At 38.6% G+C, this 23,817-nt stretch overlaps 1 protein-coding gene across 4 annotated transcripts in view; it reads right to left on the bottom strand.

Moving 5' to 3' along the window:
- Window positions 1-392: 392 nt before the first annotated feature.
- The window catches only part of Ccdc82 (coiled-coil domain containing 82), a 30,176-nt gene continuing 6,751 nt past the window's right edge, over window positions 393-23,817 (bottom strand). For 3 of the 4 annotated variants that reach the window (XM_005346798.2, XM_005346799.3, XM_013346104.2), the window contains 5 exons: window positions 18,921-19,013; window positions 15,054-15,178; window positions 11,591-11,761; window positions 8,530-8,718; window positions 393-1,652 (listed from right to left, as the gene is read on the bottom strand). In XM_005346798.2, the coding sequence (XP_005346855.1) occupies window positions 1,584-1,652; window positions 8,530-8,718; window positions 11,591-11,761; window positions 15,054-15,178; window positions 18,921-19,013 (647 nt within the window). In that variant the 3' untranslated portion in view covers window positions 393-1,583. Of the gene's footprint in view, window positions 1,653-8,529; window positions 8,719-11,590; window positions 11,762-15,053; window positions 15,179-18,920; window positions 19,014-21,219; window positions 21,288-23,817 lie in introns of those variants that run through there. The other variant, XR_003376950.1, reaches the window with a different exon arrangement.

Raw genomic sequence — 23,817 nt, 5'->3', positions numbered from 1 at the left:
CGTCAGCATCCCTGTACTTCCTGCATCAGCCTCAGCGTCCCTGTACTTCCTGTATCAGCCTCAGTATCCTTATACTTCCTATATTAGCCTCAGTATCCCTGTACTTCCTTTATCAGCCTCAGCGTCCCTGTACTCCCTGTGTTTTTTTTTTTTACTTACTACCTTAACAGACCAATAAGAGTAATTATAGAAATATACTTTAGAAAATAAAAACTCATCTCCATGTAATTCTTGGTAATTTTATGCAATATATACATGGAGGCATGTCACGAATCATACAATAGATGAAACTAGCTAAGGTCAACCAAACTTTCAGTATGAAAAAAGCAAATAAAAAGCCACAGAAGAACGGGTCTTATCTTTAAGAATAAAAAAAAACCACAATACACAGCTTATTCTGAAACCACTTTATTATATTATGGAAAAAATTAGGATGTGCAAAGTAATGTAGGCAATAAAACAAGCATTTGAAGTGGGATTTTTTGGCTTAACTTTTCTCTGAGATTTTCAGACTGGTACAATACATATACATTATATAATGTTATGGCTAAAATATCACAAAATACATCTCCATCATTAATATATTGCAGATAAAACTGTACAGAAACAACAAAGCATCTCACAGAATGAAAACACGTATCAAGAAGTTCTTGAATGTGAGGACTGAAAGACTCTGAGGATGAGACCTCTATTCCTAAGGGAAACGTTACAAAAGGAAGCAGTCCACCACTGTAGCAGATAAACTATGGTCCCATTCTGAGGTTAGGAGTCTGAGGCTTCTTCCATGGCTCACTGATTGAGGAGACGTTAATTAGACATTTAGTATTGAAGATTATTTAATACTGCCAAGGGGTGCAACAATAAGTACATATAGGCATGAGTCTCACTATCTGTGAATATACACATGCATATATAGTGTGAGTGTGAAGGTGCTTGTGTGTGGTTGCACACATGTGTGGGCACATGCACATAGATATCTGTATGCATGCTGAGCTCAGAGGATAGCCTGGGGTTCATTGACAAGCACGAGCCATCTTGTCTTTTGTGGCAGGGTCTCTGACTGGCAAGAGAGTGGGTTGGCTGCCTGGCTCACAAGCCTTAGGGATTGGCCTCATCTTTGCCTCCCCAGTGCAGACATTACAAGTACATGCCACTGTGACTGGCTTTTGTTTGAAATATGGTTCTGGGGACTGCACTCAGGTCCTTGTGCTTGTAAGGCGATTGCTATATTGACTGAGCAATCTCCAAGTCAGTCCAAAGATATTTTCATAGAGCCTATTTCTACTAAACTGACAGGACATGATAGCACACTCAACTGCAGATCATGTATGAGAAAAGCATCGATACATCACTAAAATACATTGATCGATTTTTGAACCACAAAGTTGATGTTCTCCATGGACATCTATGAAGGCTTTATTGAAATTCACTGATTTCATAAAAATCAGATGAGTATATAAACAAGATATTTTGCCATAAAATACACACAGATTATACAACAAATGTCACATGATACAGAAAAACAATACTCATGATCGTCGCATTTAAGGAAACTTATAAAAATCTTCTCTGAAGGAAACGTTCTACAATTCAAACTTCTCATCTTGAAAAAGATCCGCAGAATTGAGATATTCTTGCAGTTCATCATATCTCTGCATATACAACAGAAAATTGGTCATTTTACTCACAACAACCAGTAAGACAGACCTTTCTAACTACTAAGACACAGGTCTAAAGAAAGGTGGGAACAAAAATCACTTAATAGAAGCTCTATTTCACATAAGCATTTCTAACTCAGAAAGCATTGCAATGAAATCAAATAATAGTGTTATTAATTTTATATCTAAGTTATAATTGTAAATCACAGAAGAATAATTCAATAGCTAATCCAACACATACCTATGTAACATGTGCATGTATGCAAACAGTTTCCTACAACGATTGTTGTGGGCAGAGCTCTAAAAAGCACTTTCCCCATCCCTAAGACAAGACATCATGTCAGCCAGCACCACTGCTATGAGGGCTCAGAAGAGAAACCACGGGTAGTTTAGGGGACAAGGAAAGTGCAACATTTAAGTTGCTCTGGACAAAATACTTGATAGGCAAAAAGTTAGTGGTAGAAGTTTCCGCTCCCCAGCCCAGGAGATTAGCAGTTCATCCAGCAGTACCATGACAAGGGCGCGTAAAACTGAATAGTAATCTGACGCTGTCTTATAGAGAGAGGACTGAAGAAGACAGAGGTCAGAGAATAAAAACTATGAAAATACTAGGCTATGGGCTAAGCAAAGATTTGACAGCTAATGCGGTGCTGCCAGAGATGTGGTGGGAGAGGACTGACCTCATTTGAAAGCAAGTGAGCTATTTGATAACTGTCTGGCAATGAGTTATGACTCCGTGGTGACAAACTAGGCAATGAGGACTCAAACTTGTGGGGCAGCAATGGAAACAGAGGGTAAAGGACAGAGTGGAACATGTCAGGAGATGGGCTAAGGGGCCCTGGAAATTCCCAGATGAAGGAGGACAAGAACGATGGGAGGCAGGGCTATCTCAGGCAGACAAGGAATAGAGAAGATACATGAGTTCACATTCAGACAGAGTTCAAGTATTTATATCAGTTGAGGACACTGAATTATTTAGTGGTTTTCTAACTTGGCTTATGAACTCTGAGAGAAGACCTTAAGCCCTGAATTCTACAATGACAAGGATTCATGGGAGGCAATGTGAATATTGCATTTTTATCCTAGTCAAGGCCATGAAGCCCATTTTCACAACCTCAAGATCACTGACTGCAGCACATCCTCAGGAAAGAAGGAAGAAAAGAACAGGACAGGACAATGATCTGCTATCACAGGCCATTAAATGCTTGGTTTTAGTTCATGGAAGTAAACGGAAGTAAAATTCTTTATGATCTTGAACTTGTACCTTAAAAAATTGGCTTATAATTTTACCTTTATATTGTTTTACTTAATTATTTATAAAATTTGTTTTGGACAATTAAAATATATCTTAGCACGCTAAGAGAACAAAACAAATAATAATCTTTGCTTGCTTATATTACAAATAACAGCTAATGGTAGTTGATCACTTTCTAATTCCGGGCTCTAAATAAGCCACCATTTACATGATCTAAGCCCTAATTATTGCTTCATTCCTATTTTACAGAGGAGAATCAGACTTGAGAGATTAAGTAACTTGCTTTCATGTTCTACTGTTAGGCAGTGGCCGGGCAAATATTTAAATGCATGCTTTTAACCTTTATAGGATGCTGGTTTTGAGTTTTAAATGGCAAGGGTGGGGCAACAGCTGTTCTGAGGGAAAAATGAAAACCACAAAAGGGAAAGTGAAAGAGAGGGAAGGTCATTAGGACCACTCTGCCTTCCTCTCTGCCCCAACAGCAGCTTCTGTAGCTCATCGCCGAGCCTTTGGGAGTCTAGGCCTTACTCTAATAATGAAGAGCACTCTCATGCAGTACCAGACAGTCGTTCTGGCTTGTGGAAATGGGGTAGAGGAAAGTAGTCAAATTCTAAGAGAAGTAAATGAGACCCACAGAAAGGAAAAGATGTGCAGAGGGATCTTTAAGAGCCTGAGGATAGAATCCAGCTCAACAGGAAATTTAGACTGTGGCCCTCCATCTTTAATTTATTTAAGAATAAGTCAGTATTTTTAAGGGTTAGATGTTTAATGCCCTTAAGGAGTTTCATTCAATTGTTCTGGGTAGGGCCAGTAATTCTATATTTTCCCACAAATTTCTAGGTGACTTTGACATAGGTAGTTAAGAGTAGTATTTTGAGAAATACCAACTTAAGGTGCAGAAGAGAGGAAAAGGATAAAACGTTAAAGGAGAGGGTGATACGAGAAGACTCATGTAAGGCAAATATCTCATTATAATTTGAAATTCTTATTTATGTAGTACATTGTAAATTATTTTAAATATAGCTATAAAAAGATTTGATACTTCTTTTATGTTAGTGTTCAGGCATGCGTGTGCATGTGTTTACGCCAGAGGTCAAGGTGGGTATCTTTCTTAGTTGCTCTCTATCTTTCAAGACAAAGTCTCTCACTGAATATGAAGCTCACATATTTGGATGGGAAACAGGAACACCCAGAGTCACTGAGATGGACCCAGGCACTGTAAACAGGAAGAATAAACGTGGAGCCATGACAACTGCAGCCAAAAAAAATGCATGCTTCCACAACCACACAGTGCTGTCTCACTCAATGGGACAGCAAGACTGAGAAACATCAGAACATTTGACAAATTCTGAAATTTTATCACAACACAAAGAGCAATGTATGTATTTAATGGATATAAGCTTTCTGGTTTCTAGGGAATCTTTTGAAAAAATCTTTATACAACTATTGTTAAGTTAAAATCTTTTAAAAAGGTCCCCCATGCAACACAATGAAGTTTTCTGCTGCTTTTATGTGGGGGGAAACTGCTCCCTTGTCCTAAGCTTATGCCTTATTCTTTTAACATCTAATGCTAAATGTTTCTCTTAAGGGAGAAAGTGCAGGTTGGTTTTATGTCACCTTCACAGAAGCAAGAGTCATCTAAGAACAGGAATACCCAATTGAGAAAATGTCCCCATACAATCTGTTTGTGGGCAATTCTGTAGTACACTGTTTTTTGATTAGTGATTGATGTGAAGGACCCAGTTCACCTCTGGGGAGGTGGTCCTGGATGGTAAAATAAAGCAGGTTAGGTAAGTCAAGAAGAGTAAGCCAGTTATCAGTGTTCCTCTATGGCCTCTGCATCAATTTCTGCCTCAAGTTCCTTCTCAGACATCCCTCAGTGATGGACTGTCACCTGAGAGTTGTGAGATGAGCTAAACTATTTCCTCCCCAAGTTGCTTTAGGTCATAGTGTTCATCACAGTAGTAGAAAGCAGTGTTAAGACAGAAATTAGGTTGACAGACCTGACGTTGTGTTTCTGGGCAGACTGTGCTGACATTTGAACTCTAGGCTGTTGACTGTTCAGGGATCAGTGGACTGCTATGTAGGAAGTTGGAAGAATGCTGAGAGTAGCACAGATGATGAAGGCCTGGTTGGGAGGATTCAAGACCCTTAAGACTATAACAGGGCCATTAGATACTCTGAATTAAGAATCTGTGGTTCTCGTCAGTTGGGACTGAGAATCAGTTGTGATTATCATGAGCTCAGATCTGCTGAAGTAAAATCTTTGCTTGCTGGGATGAGATACTGGACACCCGGGTTGAAGAATTGTGATTGTATCACTGAGGTGCAATCTTCAAGAAGTGTTTACTGAGGGTCAGCACACAGAAGATTGGTCCAGATGGTAGCCAAACTTGATAATGTGAAATAGTCACACAGGTGGTACTGGTTTGGAAGACCTGAAGGGGTCATGGAACACAGCTGAGGCTTTGCACTGTGAAAGACCAGGAGAAGCCACTGGTGAAGCTTCAGCCTCAGCTGCAATAGAAACCCCAGGATTGAAGGAGAGGATGGAGAGCTGGTGTGGGAAATCCTTCTGTATATGTGTTGCTTTTATTGGTTAATAAAGAAGCTACTTTTGGCCAATAGCTCAACAGAATGTAGCCAGGCTAGAAGATATATAAATGGAGAGTAGGCAGAGTCAAAGAGTAGCCATGTAGCTACCACCAGAGACAGACACCTCTGCTAGAGCCTGCTGAAACTTTGCCGGTTAAGGCACAGCCATGTGGCGATACATAGATTAATAGAAATGGGTTAACCAAAGACTTAAGATCTAGCTAGCGATACGCTTAAGTGATTGGCCAAACAGTACTGCAAATAATATAGTTTCTGAGCGATTATTTCAAGTCTGGGCAGCCAGGAATGAACAGCCTCCGCCAACAGAGAGCTGCTGAGGCTTGACACCATGTGGTAGTAAAGAGTCCCTGAAGAGAGCCTAGGAGAGGCTATTGTAAGGGTACATCCCTGTTATTGCAGAGGTCCCAGCATACTGGAGATGACAACACCATGGCATGGACCACCAAGGAGAGCATCAAGTGTAGAGTAGAGCTGGCCTGAGACTAGGAGACAAGCTGTGTGTGTTGTGGATGGCTGGTCAAGCCATCTGGAGCCCAGAAGACTGTGAATGAGTCCTGGAAGTCTGACACTGAGCTTCACACTGACAAACTTTTGTTTTGCTTTGATTTGGTCATGAATATACCCTGGTTCTTCTCTCTTAAAGAAAATATTTAACTTATCTTTTGATTTTACAGGAGCCTTTTGTTAAGAGACTGGAATTTAAAAAGAACCTTTGATATTTTAGAACAAATAAATTTTTAGTGTTTGAGTCTTTAAAGACTGTGACATTCTTAAAAGTTAGAATGTTTTATATTGTGATACTAATATTAACATGCCATCTTAGGGCAAAAAGGAAAGAAAAGATTTTGTTTTAATAGTTATGTATTTGTGTGTCAAGTTGGCAAGGGGTTGATTCTGCTGGTTAGTTTTATGTCACTTGGAGGAAGGGACTCTCAGTTGAGAAAATGTTTCTCTGAGATTTGCCTATAAGCAAGTCTTTAGAGAATTTCCTTGGTTAATGATTGAGATTGATGTGGATGGACTTAGCTCAATGAGAGTGGTGTTAGCCTTGGGCAGGAGTTCCTGCATGGTAGAAAGAGATTAAGCCAGTAAGGAGTATTACTTCATAGCCTCTGCTTTAGTTCCTTCCTCCAGGTTCCGGTTCTGACCCCCTTGGTGACAGAGTGTGACCTGAGAGCTGTAAGCTGAAACAGACCCTGGTTATGGTGTTTATCACAGCAACGGAAACCTAAGGCAGAGAATATAATTTCACTTTCTTTCCTTAAGAATGATCTTGTTTCATATTCCATCGACGGCCCTAAACTTTGTTACGCTTCTAAAATACATGAAATATTTGTTGGTTTTGCTGCAAGAAGTTGAAAATTCTCCATATATAAATATGTGTAATTATTGTTTATAATACCCATACAACATACACAACATTGCAGTTACAGCTTCCTAGCATCCACAAAGCACTGGATTAACTCTCTGGTATCACAAAGGGGGAAGCGGGCATATTTATAAGTGAGGTATACCAACAGACTTTCTAGTTGCACTACTGAGTTGGTGTCTCTGAAAAATATCATAAAAGAACTTAGAAAGTTCAATGTCTCAGAAAATGAAGACAGGGTTATTACCTAGGTCTTCCCAAAAAGCCAGTGGAAAACCTAGAAGTGGGGAGAGGAGATTCTGGAGACAGTAAAAGGGGAGAAAGAAGAAAGGGACAGGCCAGGTCCCTGGGTGGCGGATTGAGGTTGGAGGTAACTATCCAAGGGAAAGTCAGTCCTTCTCCATAGGACTCTTTTAATGAACGTGACAGCCCTGAGCAGGGCCTGTGTTGCTGCCCCATCTCTTTGCTCATAAGTTTATCTGCTGCACTTTTGGTCTTTTACAGATTTCCCTATTATATAACCCAGGCCAAAGATATCAAGTACGACTCTTTTCTGCTTCTTTTCAGGATGAAATATGTCATTGACCTAAATTTCCTGAATAATTTCTAGTTGTTCGGGTGTCCACAGGCTAACCCTGTTTTAGGGAACTGCTATCATGAACATTCTTTCCATAGCAGACTTCTAAGGACTCTATGAGCAATACAGCACTTCTCACCTGCACTACTTAGAACTCCCACTCTATCCCTGATATCAAATTCAGGGACTGTCAAGGTACAGGGGAATCCAGTAAGTTCCACAGTCTGAAGCCTCAGAATGTTCTCCCATCTTTAGTAACAGTGCCAACTACTCAGCCCAGGTCCTCAAGAAGAGCACGTGGCTGTATAGAATTGTGGGTGGACCTCTTTTCTTCCTCAGCTGGCACTCTTACATCACAAGGACTGTTCAAAAGAAGGAATGCAGACTAGCGAAGGTCAGTCCTATACCCTGCTCCCTGCCCTCCCCCCAAAATTCACCCTAGAATATAATGGTTAATATTGATTCCCAGTTTGACAGTATCCAGAATTACCCAGGACACAAATCTCTGGGCATGGCTTTGAGGGATTATCTACATTAGGTGAATTAAAGTAGAAAGATCTACCTTAAAAGCATATGGCACTATTCCATAGGCTTGGGTCCTAGACTGCATAAAGAGAAAGCTAGCTGGGCAAAAGAATTAATCTCTTTGTTTCTTGACTTTGAAACAGGACCAGCTGCCACAAGGTCCTGCCTCACACACCTGTAAGCCAAAACATCTGCATTTCTTGTAAGACACTTCTGTCATGGTATTTTATCACAGCAATAGGAAAAGTGACTTAACATGTAAGTAAGGGTTACATATGTAAAAGAGAAAGATGAGAGATGAGAGACCTTTTGCTAAGGTACAGAAATCTATATGAGGTGAGTGAATTCTTGGAACATCAGGGCGTCTATTCACAATAGAATAATGATAAACATGGATGGAATAGGCAGGAGGAGAGGAGTCATAAGAGCACAGAAGGGATTTTCTTAAGTATCAATGTCTACAAATGTCATCTTTTGCTGCCATCCTCAGCCTCCAGATTCTACAGAATGAGGAGGTCTATAGTCTTACCTTTTTAATCCAGCCATTTTCTTTTGACTGACTGAAGATTCTTCCTACTGTTTCTTTAACCTGTTCATCTGCACATTCTTCTTTTTCTTTTGCAAGGGAGCAACATTCTTGGTACAGTTTGAATTTAAAATGCTTTAGTTTATGATAAATTTTGGTGCGATTAGCACAAATTCTGCCAACAATAAACACCTACATTAAGAAATAAATATCATTATCTCAAATATGAAGTACATAAATTTACACATAGCACTTCTAATTTTCAGATTTCTTTTTAATGGTAGAAGCTAAAACATGTACTTTTAATTTTATTTAAATATTCATATAAATGGGTTTCTTTATCTTATCTATACAGGCAGTCAACAGAAACTGTACCCTACTCTGCTCCTAGATTTGGGCAGGGGCTAGAGGCTAAGTGAGGACGTAGCACCTGTGTTAGGGAGTTTAGTGCCTTAGAAGAAAGATGATTATAAAATACTATGCCAAACATTGTGCTCAGGAGGCTACCAAGATGTCAGTCCATGTTTCTCTGTATGTGTGCGCATGTGTATATGAAGGCCAGAGGGCAATCTCAGGTGTCATTCTTTGAGGCAGCATTTCTCACTGGCTTGGAGCTTTCCAAATAGGCGAAGTATTCCAGAGCTTGAGTTTGTTTGTTTGTTTGTTTAGTGGGTGCTGGGTTTGAGTGTCCTCATGCTTGTCATCTACTAGATGAACCCTAGCCTCCTGGAGTTCTGGAAACAATTTTCTAAATTTGCAAAGAGAGAGAGAGAGAGAAATTGCCTTTAAGGCAGAAAGACAAACACACATGCAAAATCAGGAGAAGGCATGCAGAGCATGGCATGCACACACTTTCTGTGTTTAAAATGCCCAGAATGTGGTAAATCGTAAGTATAAGCAACAACTAAAAATGCAGCACTCTCAGACCAAAGTTAAGCACTGTTAGTTGTTTCCTAAACAATCTCCAAATGTAAAGTGAAGATGTTCTCTGTGTGTATACATTTGGCTTTACTTCATGAGTCTCATGTAAGTAAGCTATGTTAGTATTTTATTGTCTGCTTTCATTATATATGGACTTCTAGCACTCTCTGATGCATGTTTGTGCAATCGGTCAACCAGACCACCTCTCTTTCATGTTTTGATGGTTATGGTCTGTTATACAGCTAAAATAGGAAGCCAAAATCATCCAACTGATAAGTAGATCTTATTTTACACTATTTTCACTTTTTGTAGAAAATTCTCCAAAACATGCTCCAAACATTATAACATGATCATATTATATAAAAACCTGAAGGCACAAATGTCCTAACTTGAGCATTTGGCTCTAGGCTCAAGTGTACAAGTTTAACTATATAATTTTTAACAGTCATCTGTGTGGCTTCTGTCTGAAGCCACAGGGCACAGGAACACAGAGATGAGATGCTGTGAAGGTAAGGCCAGGAATATGTTGCCAACCAAGACTTCAAGTTATATAATGACGAGCGAGCGGACAGCAGGTACATTTGATGCATGGTGCAGTGAAGCACTCTGGACATTTCACCATGTCCTATGACTTTTGTTTATTGTTTGCTTTGGTTTTTTTAAACCATAATGTACACTTTTTTCTTCAGGTCTTTTTTTTTTTTTTTTTTTTTTTTGAGACAGGTTTTCTCTGTGAAGCTCTGGCTATTCTGGAACTCACTGTGTAGTCCAGGCCAGCCTCAAACTCAAACTCAGAAATTCACCTGCCCCTGCCTCCAGAGTGCTGAGATTAAAGGTTTGTGTTACCATGCCTGGCCTGTGGCTTTTTCTGGAGAGACATGAACAAGCATTATTCACCCCAGATAGGGCATTCAGAAACAGACCTATTCCACCTAAGTTCAACTTAGTGGTTCACCAAGTTTACTGAATTACAGGAGCATGAATGGAGCAAAAACAGCAGAAAATAGAGAAGCCCACCCCAGCACAGCTGACAGCTCCCTGACAAGAACTGCATTCCTGGAGCTCCCTGCACAGTGTGCAGTCAACTCAACCAACGATCCATCACTCCACTGCCCTTTCCTCCCACTCTGCAACTGTTTCTGCTTAGATAGCTTGGGGAAGTGGTCTTGTGAGCATTAAGTTTCTTTCATTTCCTGAGTTTGATATGACTTGCTTTTTTCCCCAGCGTAACATTGCTGTAATTTAACTACCCACTTCACTCTGTGAAGGAGGTAATGCCATCTTCCATCAACACATATCCTTTCTTTCAAATAAGTTAATCTTTGTAAGTCAGGCAAAAGAAAATTATCAACAAACAATCACTGTTTAACCACACTCTCAAGAAGAAACTGGTTAGTGCTAGGCTTTCAGCTTTATGCACAATCACGAAGCACAGACTGTGGTGTTCAGACAAGGTAGGTGGTGGGTGGAGGTGTGCACAGTTTCTTTAAGTCCCGGAATGTAAGCACATTTGTTCTTCCTTTATTTGAATGTACTGTCACAGTGGATCAATAGTCTAGAAAATAACTTTAGTAAATTAAAGTGATAAACCTTGACTTCCATTTTTTATGAAAAGTATTAAATTCTATCCCCAAACCAAAAAAAAGTGTTTTAGTGGTTTTCTTAAACTAGTCCTGGGATATGTTTATTTGCAAGTTAATTAGAAAATAATGAGTTTATTTTTCAAAATAAAAATTTACTGAAGAGCCGGAAAGTGGTGGTGCACACCCTTAATCCCAGCTCTCGGGAAGCAGAGGCAGGTGGATCTCTATGAGTTTTAGGCCAGCCTAGTTTACAAAAGCTAGTTCCAGGACAGGGTCCAAAGCTACAGAAAAATCCAATATTGAAAACAAAACAAAATAAACAAAAAAGTGGAAGATTTAGCAACAACTTTAGGTCTCTATCCTCCCAAAACATATATCCTCTAAAGATAGACAGAGGCACTAGAGGGAGGCATACTAATAGGAAGAAAGAAAATCTAATGCACCTCCTTCCTTGTATTCTTTTCTTTGTAGTGGTTTCTCTGTTTGTGAGAACTACCTAGAGGACATGGTATGAAGCCTAAATGTTCTAAATATCAAAGGCAGAAATCATGAAATGATACCTGCTTGTTGTGAGACATGAAGTCATCTGTCTCCATTGTCTTGTTGTTGTACAAGTTTCCCGAGAGGTGCACCGAGTATTTACAGTAGCGATGCAGGCCACAAGCCTGGCAGGAGCAGTTCTCAGGGTTCTTCGTGTGGATTTGTAAGTTAGAGTAGCTTTCAACTCGCTCCTGACAACAGTTAGAAATACCGAAGACTAAGTCATATAGGAATATATCCAAATTATAACATATTTTGGAAACCAGTGGGAAGAAATATAAGAATAAAACATACAATTTCTTACTTTAAGAAGGTATTTTTAAATTGAAAAAATGAATTATTAATCTTGGCTATAAAAAACAGGCAAGAGAAAACAGTTTTGTCTGTCTCTTTACTTAAAAAATTACTAGTAAGTAGTGTTTCCAATCGGCTTTAACTTACGTTTCCCCAGTCTCTTCTATAATCGGCACCAATGAGATATTAAGTAAAGTAGGAAAATAAGCAAAAGAAATTGAGATGAAGTCATTAAAGCTAGTAAGAATTTGGGAAAAAAACTACATTCATTCTACAGTGCATGAGTCAAATCATATTTTCCTGAAAACATTCTGGAAATAACTTAACCCTCCTGTAGTCACCGGCTCTGTCTGGTCAAATTAATCACCTTGCAATTAATAAGTAATTAATAATTCCATGTCCAGTACTGACGGATCATCTAGTGGCTGGATTATCAATGAATAAACAATGTGAGAACCCCTGGTCTGCATAACCAACTGTATTAGTGATGATGTTACTGTACCTGAGTGACTGTGCTAGATAGCCCTGTTCTATTAGCAGTGTATTTTGATACCGCACTTGAATGAACACACTAAGAACATTGCTAGCATGCTTACTATTCCCCATTCATCCCCTACACCAGAAGGTACCTTTGCTATTCTGTAGAATGAATGTAGCTTTTTTCAAAGAGACTGGGGAAACCTAAGTTAAAGCTGATTGGAAACACTACTTACTAGTAATGTGTAAGTAAAGAGATAGACAAAACTGTTTTCTCTTGTCTGTTTTTTTTTTTTTTTATAGCCAATGTACCGGAAGGTACACTGATCCTTTTCGTACCCAGTGACCTGCAACACTGCTCTGATTTACCTGTCGCATTCTCCACACCTCAAAGCATGTCACTGAAGACCTAGATCGAGACCAGCCCTCTTTGCTCTGGCAGCACAGTGAGATGAAAGCTCAAACAGCTTTGTTTTCTGAGGGACTAGTGTGAACGGAATGCACTCCACATGTAAGTGACATACACATCTTTCTGGGTTAAACTTGTGACTTTTCTTCATGTGTAGACTTTTCTTCAGTATAACGCAGTGTGCCCTAAGACCTTACTCAATCATCTGTCTCATAATTCTGTGCTTCTTGTTGTTATTTCATTATGGGGTTTCTAAATCCACCATATCTTGGTGATGTGGGAGTGTCATATATCAATCTGTTGATTTCATTGGTTAAGCAATAAAGAAACTGCTTGGCCCTGATAGGTTAAAACATAGGTGGGAGGAGTAAACAGAACAGAATGCTGGGAGGAAGAGGAAGTGAGCTCAGAGACGGCATGGTCCCCTCTCCCGGGCAGATGCGATTCAGCTCCGACCCAGGATGGACATAGGCTAGAATCTTCCCGGTAAGTGCACCTTGGGGTGCTACATACATGATTGGAAATGGGCTAGTCCAGGTGCGAGAGTTAGCAGAGAAGAGGCTAGATATAATGGGCCAGGCAGTGTTTAAATGAATACAGTTTGTGTGTTGTTATTTCGGGGCATAAGCTAGCAGGCGGCCGGGGTGCTGGGGACAGCTCATATTACTACATCCTGGCAGTGTGGCAGAGCATACTGTCCTGTGAAATTACTAGCTGTGGAACACTGCTTCCTCTGACTACACTTCCCTCAGTGTAAAATAGAGGAGAGAAAAGTTTCTTGCTTTTGGACTTACTTTTAAAGATTAAGAAAATATATTTCACATGTAAATCATCTGTCAAAGGCTAGTCTTTAAAATTGTAACACTTTTCTTTGTATTAAAGAAAATAATATTATAAGTTATTTTGTGTATTTTACCTAAATAAATAAGTACCTATTTTACTTAAAAGTAGATGAGTATTTTTTTTACATCTGATGAATAAACTGGGAATTCAGAGGTATATAAAAATCTACAAATATTAAGATAGTCATGGTGATTCTAAATTCAAGCTATCCTTAAACTTGAAATCTTATAATTTGTAAGTCTATGACTGTCCCTCAAACTGAACCATTTACTATCACCAGGGTTACTTCAGGCTAAAGAGTTCTTGATGAAACTAAGTTTTTGAAGTAAATGAGCATAGAAATTGATTTACGTGCTAGGGAGATTTTAAGGAATTTGGATGCTTATTATCTATCATTTTTGTCCTCTTATTAACCATTAGAAAATAGAATGTGAGCAGTAGGGGTACCTTTACATATCATACATTACATCCACTGCTGTTAAAGATGCTAAAATACAAATCTGGAAAGTAACAAAAAGAATCCAATAATTCTTATGTTGAAAAGTCAAATCTCCAAATTGCTAGAATTATAAAATCTCAAGTTAGAGAATATGCCAATCATGATGTAGGTTAATATTTCCCATACTGTCTTATGGAAATACAACACCCTAAGAGGGCCTGAATTGATGGCTCCTGTAAAACTGTGTTTTCACATAAGCCTGATGATCTGAGTTTGACCCCGGGAATCCACAGTGGAAGGAGAAAACCCAGTGCTGAATGCTGTCTTCTTCCCATAGTGGACTGTGGCATGGATGTGCTCTCATCCACACACGACAAACATACACACATACAAAAAAAATTGAAAACAGTACAAGAAATAACAGGCATCTCAAAAGAAGCAGCTTTGTAGAATCCACAACTTGAAAAATATAGTGCTCAGACAAGTGCTCCAGTACAGAAGCAGTTTAACTTAAACACTGTGTTTTCAAACTTCTTCTATGTGACTCTCTTCTTGAAGAACTATAAGGAAATCTCCTCATTTTAAGATAGGCTAAGCCCTGGAGCTGAGAGGCTCAGAGGTTAAGAGTGCTGACTGTTCTTCCAGAGGTACTGAGTTCAATTCCCAGCAACCACATGGTGGCTCACAACCATCTATAATGAGATCTGGTACCCTCTTCTGGCCTACAGGAATACATGCAGACAGATGCTGTATACATAACAAGTAAATCTTTAAAAAAAAAAAAAAAGATAGGCTAAGCCGTAGAGATGCTCTGAAATTATTTCAAACCATTTAATTATTGGAGGCATTAGTGTGAATATTTAAAACAATAAAGGACTTGAGAAGAGATTAAAATATGTTATTATTTAACAAGGCAGAATGCTAACACTTCAGAAAATAGCTCCATCTGGGTGGATACTGAAATCTTGAGAGGGCCACTGTCCTCATAGTTTTACCATAGATTAAAAGGCAAACCATATACCTTATATTGCTCTTTCCATCGACTTCTAGAGAATAAACTTTCCAGACGGGGTTGAATAAAGCGGTTATCCAAATAATGAAGAGACGTCAACATATCCTTTGCATATAACTTCTTCCTTTTGCCAGCTGTGAGCAGATGACAAAAAACAGTAGAACAACTCGAATCAGTTGACCACTATGTACATGTTAGAGTTTTAGAAAGATGTCTGGCAAGTTGTAAATATTTTAAGTTAGGAAATAATTAATAAAATAGACAGTTCATTTCATGGCAGCACAGGGGCAGAGCTTCTAACAGCCTCCTGCAAACATCAGACTTTTTAATTATATGCACCTGATAGCAGAAGGAGCCCCCAGGAAAGGCTTGCACAGAACCCCTCACATTTCTGTAGCACTGATTTGCATTTGCATAACCACTGCATTACTGATCATGCTTTAAGGACCCTTGCAGCTGGCTCTCGTCAACACAGTGAAAAAAACCTTTTCTGCTTTGTCTTCCCCCTCATTCCCTCATAGTGCACTACAGTCATTTTTTGACTAATATTTTATTCTCAATTTATATGTATTTTGTCATGGCCTATGATGCTAAGCTTCATATTTCTACTTTCTTCAGAAATTTATTTCCAAATGAACATAGCTAATAAATTTATCATATTGTACAGTCACTACAAATTTAAACACTATATCATGAATTAAAAGTCCTTACTTCCACTATTACCTCTTTTGAAGTCTTCCCCCCTCACTCCTGACTCATTGCACTATAATGACATTGGTCTTCCTAGTTATTGTTGACTGCTCGTAACTTTTACTGTAACCCTAAGCATAAAACATGTATATATTACTGTTCTAGTTGGTTTTGGCCAACTTGACACAAACCTCTTTACATAAAAGGTGAGTTGTATAGGAAAGCAGGCTTAGCAAGCCATGGAAAGCAAGCCAGTAAGCAGTACTCCTCCAAGCCTTTGTTTCAGTTCCTGCCTCCAGGTCCCTAACTTGGCTTTTCTTAATGACCTAGGACCCAGTATATACAAGCCAAATAAACCCTTTACCCCAAGTTGCCCTTGGTTAGTATTTTATCATAGCAATCTAAAGCAGACTATAGAAGAAGTAGAGTATTTCTGTGACAGAGCTGATCATGTTTTGAAAGGGTTATGAATATGTTTTCAACTTTGGCCTGCATAAGCCATTGAGTACTCAGAGCTTAATGGGCTGTTCTATGGGAACCTGAAAGATAAGAAGGCTGAGAACAGTGTAGAAATGGAGACCTGGTTTGTGAAGTTTCAGTCCAAGTACAGACTCTATTGAGGCCATCTGAATAATGCTTTGAATTAAGAATCTGTGGTACTGGTCAGCTGGGTCTGAAAAGACCAGCATCACTGAGGTGTAATCTTCTGGGAAGTGTTTCCTCAGGGTCAGCACACAGAAGATGTGGTCCAAAGGGGGCCAAGAGTACCTTGTGTGGGTAGCCAAACTTGGTAATGTGCAAGACTCACACAGGTGGTACTAGTTATAAAACGCATGAAGGGTCATGGAGAGCTGCTGAGGCTTGGCACCATGTGGTAGAATAAAGACTCCTTCAAGAGAGCCCAGGAGAGGCTATTGGCAAAAGTACAGCCCTGTTACTGCAGAGTTCCCAGCATATTGGAGATGACAATACTATGAGATGGACCTCCAAGAACATCAAGTGTAAAGTAGAACAAGTCTGAGCTTAAGAGACAAGCTGTGTGTGTTGTGGATGGCTGTTCAAGACATCTAAAGCCCAGAAGACTGGGAATGAGTCCGGAAGTCCGACACTGAGCTTCACACTGATGGGTTTTGCTTTGATTTGGTTGTGAATATGCCCTTGTTTTTCTCTCTTGGAAAAAGAAACTATTTAACTTGTCTTTTGATTTTGACTATAAGAGTCCACAGTTGAGAGACTTTTTAGTTGCAGAGAGGCTTTAATCTTTAACAGAAACTTTTGATGTTTAAAAAAAAAGACTGAACTTGTCATGTGGTGGTGGCATACACCTTTAATTCCAACACTCAAGAGGCAGAAGCAGGTGGATCTTTGAGTTCAAGGCCAGCCTGGTCTACAGAGTAAGTTCCAGCCCAGCCAAGGATACACAGAGAAACCCAGTCTCAAGAATAAAAAGAAAAAGAAAGAAGTGAAAAGACAATAGTTTAAATAGTGTTTGAACTGGTAAAGACTGGAGCTTTTATAAGTTGGAATGTATTCTATATTGTATATTGATATAAATATGAGATATTGTAAATAAACAGGAAAGGAAGGATTATAGTGTAATAGTAATGTGTTGGTGTGTCAGACTGATAAGAGGTCAATTGTCCTGGTTGGTGTTTGTCTACTTGACACAAACTTAGACCATATGTTAGGAGAGGGAAACTCAATTGAAGAAATACTTCCATCAGACTAACTATAGGCAAATTTGTAGAGCATTTTTGGTTGATAATGAAAGTGGGAAGGCCTAGTTCACTGTAGATAGTACCACCCCTGGGCAGGTAGTCCAGTATTATATATAAAGCAGGCTAAGCAAGTCATAGGAAGGAATCAAGTAAGCAGCATTCTTCTATGTCCTTTGTTTTACTTCCTGCCTCCAAGTTCTTGCTTTGGCTTCCCACAATGAACTGTGACCGAGTATACATAAGCCAAATAAATCTTTATTTCTTAAATTGCTTTTGATCAGTGTTTTTTATATACTGATATATAAAATATAAAGCAAACTAATACATTCACCTTATTCATGTTTTTGTTTAAAAGATACTTTACTGTATTATTTGACCAATCTGTCCAATCTTCATATATATCTATGTGTATATCTATAACATATACATATATTTCATATATACACATATATGCATATTATAACACATGCATATATTATATATGTTATATTATCGTTTATCATTCTCTCCTGGATAGATGTCAACTTGAGACATCTGGGAACAGCAACTCTCAACTGAGATTCCTTTATAAGATGTGCCTAGGCAAATCTGTAGTACAATTTCATAGTGACTGATGTGTGAGGACCCAGTCCATAGTAGGTGGTGCAACCGCTAGACAGGTAGTAGTCTCAGAGTGACTAAGAAAGCAGATTAAACAAGTTAGGGCCAGTAAGTCAATTCTCAGCACTCTTCCATGGCTCTGCTTTAGCTTCTGACTCCAGGTTCCTGTCCTCACCCCTCAGTGATGCAGCGTGACCTGAGAGTTGTGAGCTGAAACACACTCTTTCTAATCCAAGTTGGTGTAGATTTCTTCTGTTTGTGTGTTGCTTACATTGGTTGAATAAAGATACTGCCTTGACCTTTTGATAGGGCAGCCCTTAAGAGGGCGGAGTAGACAGAACAGAATGCTGGGAAGAAGGGAAGTGTGGCAGATGCCATGCTTCTCCTGCCCAAGATTGATGCTGGTTAGACTCATGCCGGTAAGCCATGACCTCGTGGTGAACACAGATTAATAGAAATGAGTTAATCAAGATGTGAGAGTTGGCCAATAAGGGGCTAGAGCTAATGGGCCAGGCAGTGTTTAAATGAATACAGTTTGTGTAATTATTTCGGGGCTAAGCTAGCCGGGCCGTGGGATACAGCCCGCTCCTCCTGCTACACAAGTTGCTTCTGATCATGGTGATTTACCTCAGTGATAGAAACCCTACATAAGACACTGTCTCTTTATCTGCCTCCCTTCCTCCCCCTCTCTCTTTCTCATCTATCAAATGGACATTAGCTTCTCTTCTTGTCTAACTATGCATTCTTTTATTTTCACAAGAAGTACACACTAATTTTATTTCACATATTATACTATCTAGTTGTTTGTTGATTAATTTCAAACCACAAAAGATATGAATCTGATGTTCCAGTGATACTATTAACTTACCATACAAGGTTTCCAGAAAAGATCCATCGATAGCATTGATCAGAAGAGCCTTCACAACTGTTTCAAAGTGAGTATAGTGGTCGTAAAAAGAATCTGAAATTAAAGTAATTATTAGGATATAGCAGGCAAAACTATTCTGTGACTGCAACTGGCCCCCTTCCAATGCTAGGAAACTGGTTACCACAAGTCCTACAAAGTTTGTTCACCCTGTATCTGATAAAATGCATTGAGCATGGAGAGGCTGTTGTACTTTTGTTTGCTAAAAAGGTTGTGTAAGGTTTCTAGGCATCATGGAAACTGCAGTCTCTATTCTTTCCATGGAGGAGCTAAAGTTTAAATATCAACACAAGTAATTCGTACCGATCCTTAGACTTTAGAGAGCCTATCATTGAAAATTCCAAAAGCACCAATTGTGTCATTAGAGGATAGAAGACTGTATATACACACACACACACACACACACACGTATGCATGCATGCACATACAAATCAAGAAGCATCTAATGGGAAAGTAAAATACAGTAATACTTCCAAAGAATTTACCTCTGGCTAGACTTTCAACTCTGGTATAAAATAAAGCTGGCATATAATTTTAAGTTAAAAATTCATCCGAATACCATCTAACACTTTGCAAACTATATTAAGGGAAAGCTCTTCTGGGGATTATTTACAGAAATGTTGGAAAAAATGTTAAACTCAACCACTTGGGGATAAAGTTTAACCATTAAGAAAATGCAATAGATTTTTTTCTCCAAATCTTACTGAACATGATTGGCATTTATTGCAGTCCATAACATGTAGGAATATTCTGACACTATGTTTATTTTAATCACCCACTCAACTGAAATGCCACAAAGCCTTAAGCACTAGGAGAGGTAGCTAAGGACTGCAATCCTTGAAACTCTGGAGATCCAAAATAGGATGATTACCATTGGTTTAAAATCAAGCAGGGCTATACAGTGAGTTCAAGACAGCCTAGGTGACAGTGTAACTTCCTATCTTAATTGAAATAAAAAGAATGAAAACAAAATGAGTAAGAATACAAGAGAGAAGGTTGCCAACTGTCTAGCCTTTTCTTCCAGCAGTCAGATGCTTATTTCATTGGGGTTTACTTTTACATATACTAAAAAATTCTTTTTGATGTCCAGTTCTGATAATGTATGAAATTTTCTCACCATCCTAACAACAGCTGATCTACTACCTCAACTCCTTGACAATATCTCAGTTTTCTACTTACTGAGCTAGAGATATCTAAAAGATACTCAGATAAACATATCCACTGAGATGATAAAAATTTGGACCTTTGCCTCAGGAGAAATCTTGTCTGAAGTAAAATATTTGGGAACTTTTGTCTATATTCTGGGTTAAAGTGATGGGAAACTGCCCTAAGTACAAGCAAAATGAAGGCACTTGATGATGAAATCCTGGGATCTATAGAAGCTGAACGACAAATGGGAGACTTGTGTAACATTAGGAGAGGCAGGAGAGAGTGATAGTGCAGAAGCTACTAAAGAGGCATTATTCGAGACGTGAGAGTGGCCAGTGGGCAAAGCACAAAGCAACACTGGGTTAACACAAACGAAGAATATGTTAGTGAACAGAGGTTATCCCGAGACCGTGTTTATCAGGAGCCTCTGCACTTACACAGTAAACAAGAAAAAAAAGAGTTAGAATAGTGACTCATAGAACATGTCAACTCAAGAAAGGAAGGACAAGAATATTACTAGTCAAGAAACACAACTTGGTGAGTAAGATTACTCCAACTATAGAAGATACAAAATAATTACATAGAAAGTGAAATACAAACTCTTGAGGTAGCGATATTTAATATTAAAAGTAAACACAAAACTCCCTGTAATTTATTCAAGTGGAATACAGTCTTATGTCCACAGAAAATACTGAACACAAATGTTTATATTAGCTTTATTCATAATTGCCAAAACATGGAAGCAACCAAGATGCTTTCCAATAGGTGAGTGCATATACTGTGGCAAATCCATACAATGCATTTCTACTCGGGAACAAAACTAGGTGAGCTATGGCAACTGGGTTAGCCATGGGGAAACACTCAAGACAAACAGTTAGGTGAAGAGACCATGGCGAAAGTTACATGCGCTGTTTGTTTTTAACTGTGTGACATTCCGAAATTAATGTGTGACATTAAAACTATGGAGACAAAAACAAATACATCAGTGGAAATGTACACTTACTACTTTTCACATCGCTATAATTAAATACCAGACAAGAAGTAACCCACGGAAGGAAAGATTTGTTTTGGCTAATTATTTCAGGGTACAGACCATGGCAGCAAGAACAGCTTACAGTTGCATCAGCAGAGGCATGAGGCTGCTTATATCACAGTGAAGCACTGAAGAGAAAATGAGAACAAGAAAGTGTGTGACAGAAGCCAGAAGCAGGGCTTGAGCTGTAATTCCTAAGGTCTGATCCTTGGAAACACACTTCTTCCAACATGTCCCAACATCTAAAGTCTTCTTAACTTCCCAAACAGTGTCACTGCAGCAAGTAAGTATTCAAATACACAAGTGTGTGGAGAACAGTAAACCACAACATGAATAATTTAGGGCACTTGCACTATGCTGATGGGTGCGTCATCAGACAGTTGTCAACATGCATGAAAGGTACACAACAAAGAGAGGGCTCTAATGTGGACTATGAGTTAGTGATAATGGATCAATATAGGCTCATCAATTGTAACAGAGGTATCAAAGTGGTCTAAGAGGTCAGTAATAGAGAAACTGCGCCGGTGTGGGAGTACGCGGCAACTCTAATTTCCATCGACAATTCTCTAATTCCCAAACTGCCATTAAAATAAAGTAAGCAGAGGGGAGTAGGCAGAGAAGGAATCAGTAGTAGTTTACACATACTGGATTTGCACATATCTAACACAGTCTAGATAAAGAAACCATTACGATGGTATGTCTCTTAATTAAGTATTCTTTTGATGCAGATGCCCAAGTGTTGTTATTAGAAAGTTAGAGATTAACTTGGAAATGTCTTGTTTTTTTCCCTTAATTTGTTAAGTTTCTTGAACTATGAATCATTCTCTTTTTGTTGTTGTTATTGGTTTATGTGAGGCAGGTTTCTCTGTAGCTTTGGAGCCTGTTCTGGAACTAGCTCTGTAGACCAGGTTGGCCTCAAACTGACAGAGATCCACTGGCCTCTGCCTCCCAAGAGCTAGGATTAAAGTTGTGCACCATCACCACCTGGCATGAATCATTCTTCAACCTACTGTATCATTACAAATTGTAGAATATAAGTCAAACTGCTATTACTTGATTTTAGTAAATATGACTTTCCTAAGATAATATTTAGGAAGAATGTATTCTTTAATATATGAACCTGTTTCTATGAACTATAAATCACCATGAAAACAATCCTTAAATTTATGCAAAATTATAGGGATCTGATATGTATATTTAAATGTACTCCATGTTTTCAAATTTTCTTATTTAAAGTTATATTAATTACATACACACAAAAAAAGAAAATTTCCTGTTTTTGGTAGGCTTCATTGTTTGTGTGAAGATTCAAAAAGCTTGATAAAAACCAGCTTTAGATAAAAGCCAGTTTTAGAATAAGTATATTGTCCATCATCTATTAAAGATACAGTAAGAGCCATACAATTATCGATACTAAAGCAGTATATTTTTCTGACATTTTCATTGATTGTGCAAAAGTACAACTGGCAAAACAGCTACCCGTTCACCAAAAGCACAGCACTGGCACCAGATGACAGTGATGGCAGTCACCACAGGGAGGCACAGCGATAAACACTATCCTTTTAGGAATACTCTTGATGTCATTAATCTTTACTGTAATGAACAAGTCTTTTAGTACCCTATAGAATGCACTTAGACTGCATACAAAACAGAATGGTGGTTCTGAGGAGAAATCTCTCATGCAAAGGCAAAGCTTCATCTGTCATGAAACAACCACTTTCACTTGAAAGAAAAATGACAAACTAGATATTCAATTTTTGTCAAATGTTTTCTCAAGAAAGAACAATATGAGCCTGTCGCTGTAAGTATAATTTGCTATGTTTGTTGCCAATAAGTAAAGCCAAGATTTTAAGTAAACATCACAATTCTGAAAAACTTGCAATTAGTAACTGTGCATGTGATAGCGTCTAAATAGTATAGGAATATTCCGATGAAATCATGGTATCAACAGATATTGATAAAAAACACAGTGATACATGTGAAGATATGAAGTATCTATATAACCCAGCAAACCAGTATTTTCCAAATGATCAATGTCCTCTTATAAAATCATGCATGGATTAAATAGTGAATAAAATGCAAGATTGCCAATGGCTATGAGTATTTAAAATCCATTTACATGGTTTCAGTTTCCACATTACAACTATCCTTCAGAGAAGTATCATGTGTTGGATTTTTGAGTATTAACTTTATCTGATGGGAATATACATAATTATTTTGGAAATACTACAAAAATAATCTTCCCATTTTCAGCTATATATCAGTGGTAAACTGTTTCATGTACTTCAACAAAACGTATTATAGATATAAGAATCCAGCTGCCATTTAGTAAGATCACATTAAATATATCTAACAAGGCAAGAGAGGTAGTTAAGTGGTTAACAAAGCTTACTAGTCTTGCAGAGGACTGGGTCCAGCTCCCAGCACCCACATCAGGAGACTTACAACTGCCTTTAAATTTAATGCCAGGGAATCCAGTGCCCTTTGCTTCTGCGGGGACATGTGTGCATGCATGCCTATTGTGCACATAAACTCACACAGGCACACACATGCAAATTTAGAAAGACATCTTCAAAGTGATATCAAAGAACAGAACAAGGCCAGTCTCCTATTTTGGAAAATAGCTATTTTCTATACAATGTTTTTGTCAATATAGTA

This window comes from Microtus ochrogaster, chromosome 5 (assembly GCF_000317375.1).
Source record: "Microtus ochrogaster isolate Prairie Vole_2 chromosome 5, MicOch1.0, whole genome shotgun sequence".
NCBI lineage: Eukaryota > Metazoa > Chordata > Mammalia > Rodentia > Cricetidae > Microtus > Microtus ochrogaster.
This window is presented reverse-complemented; position numbering and strand designations above follow the sequence as displayed.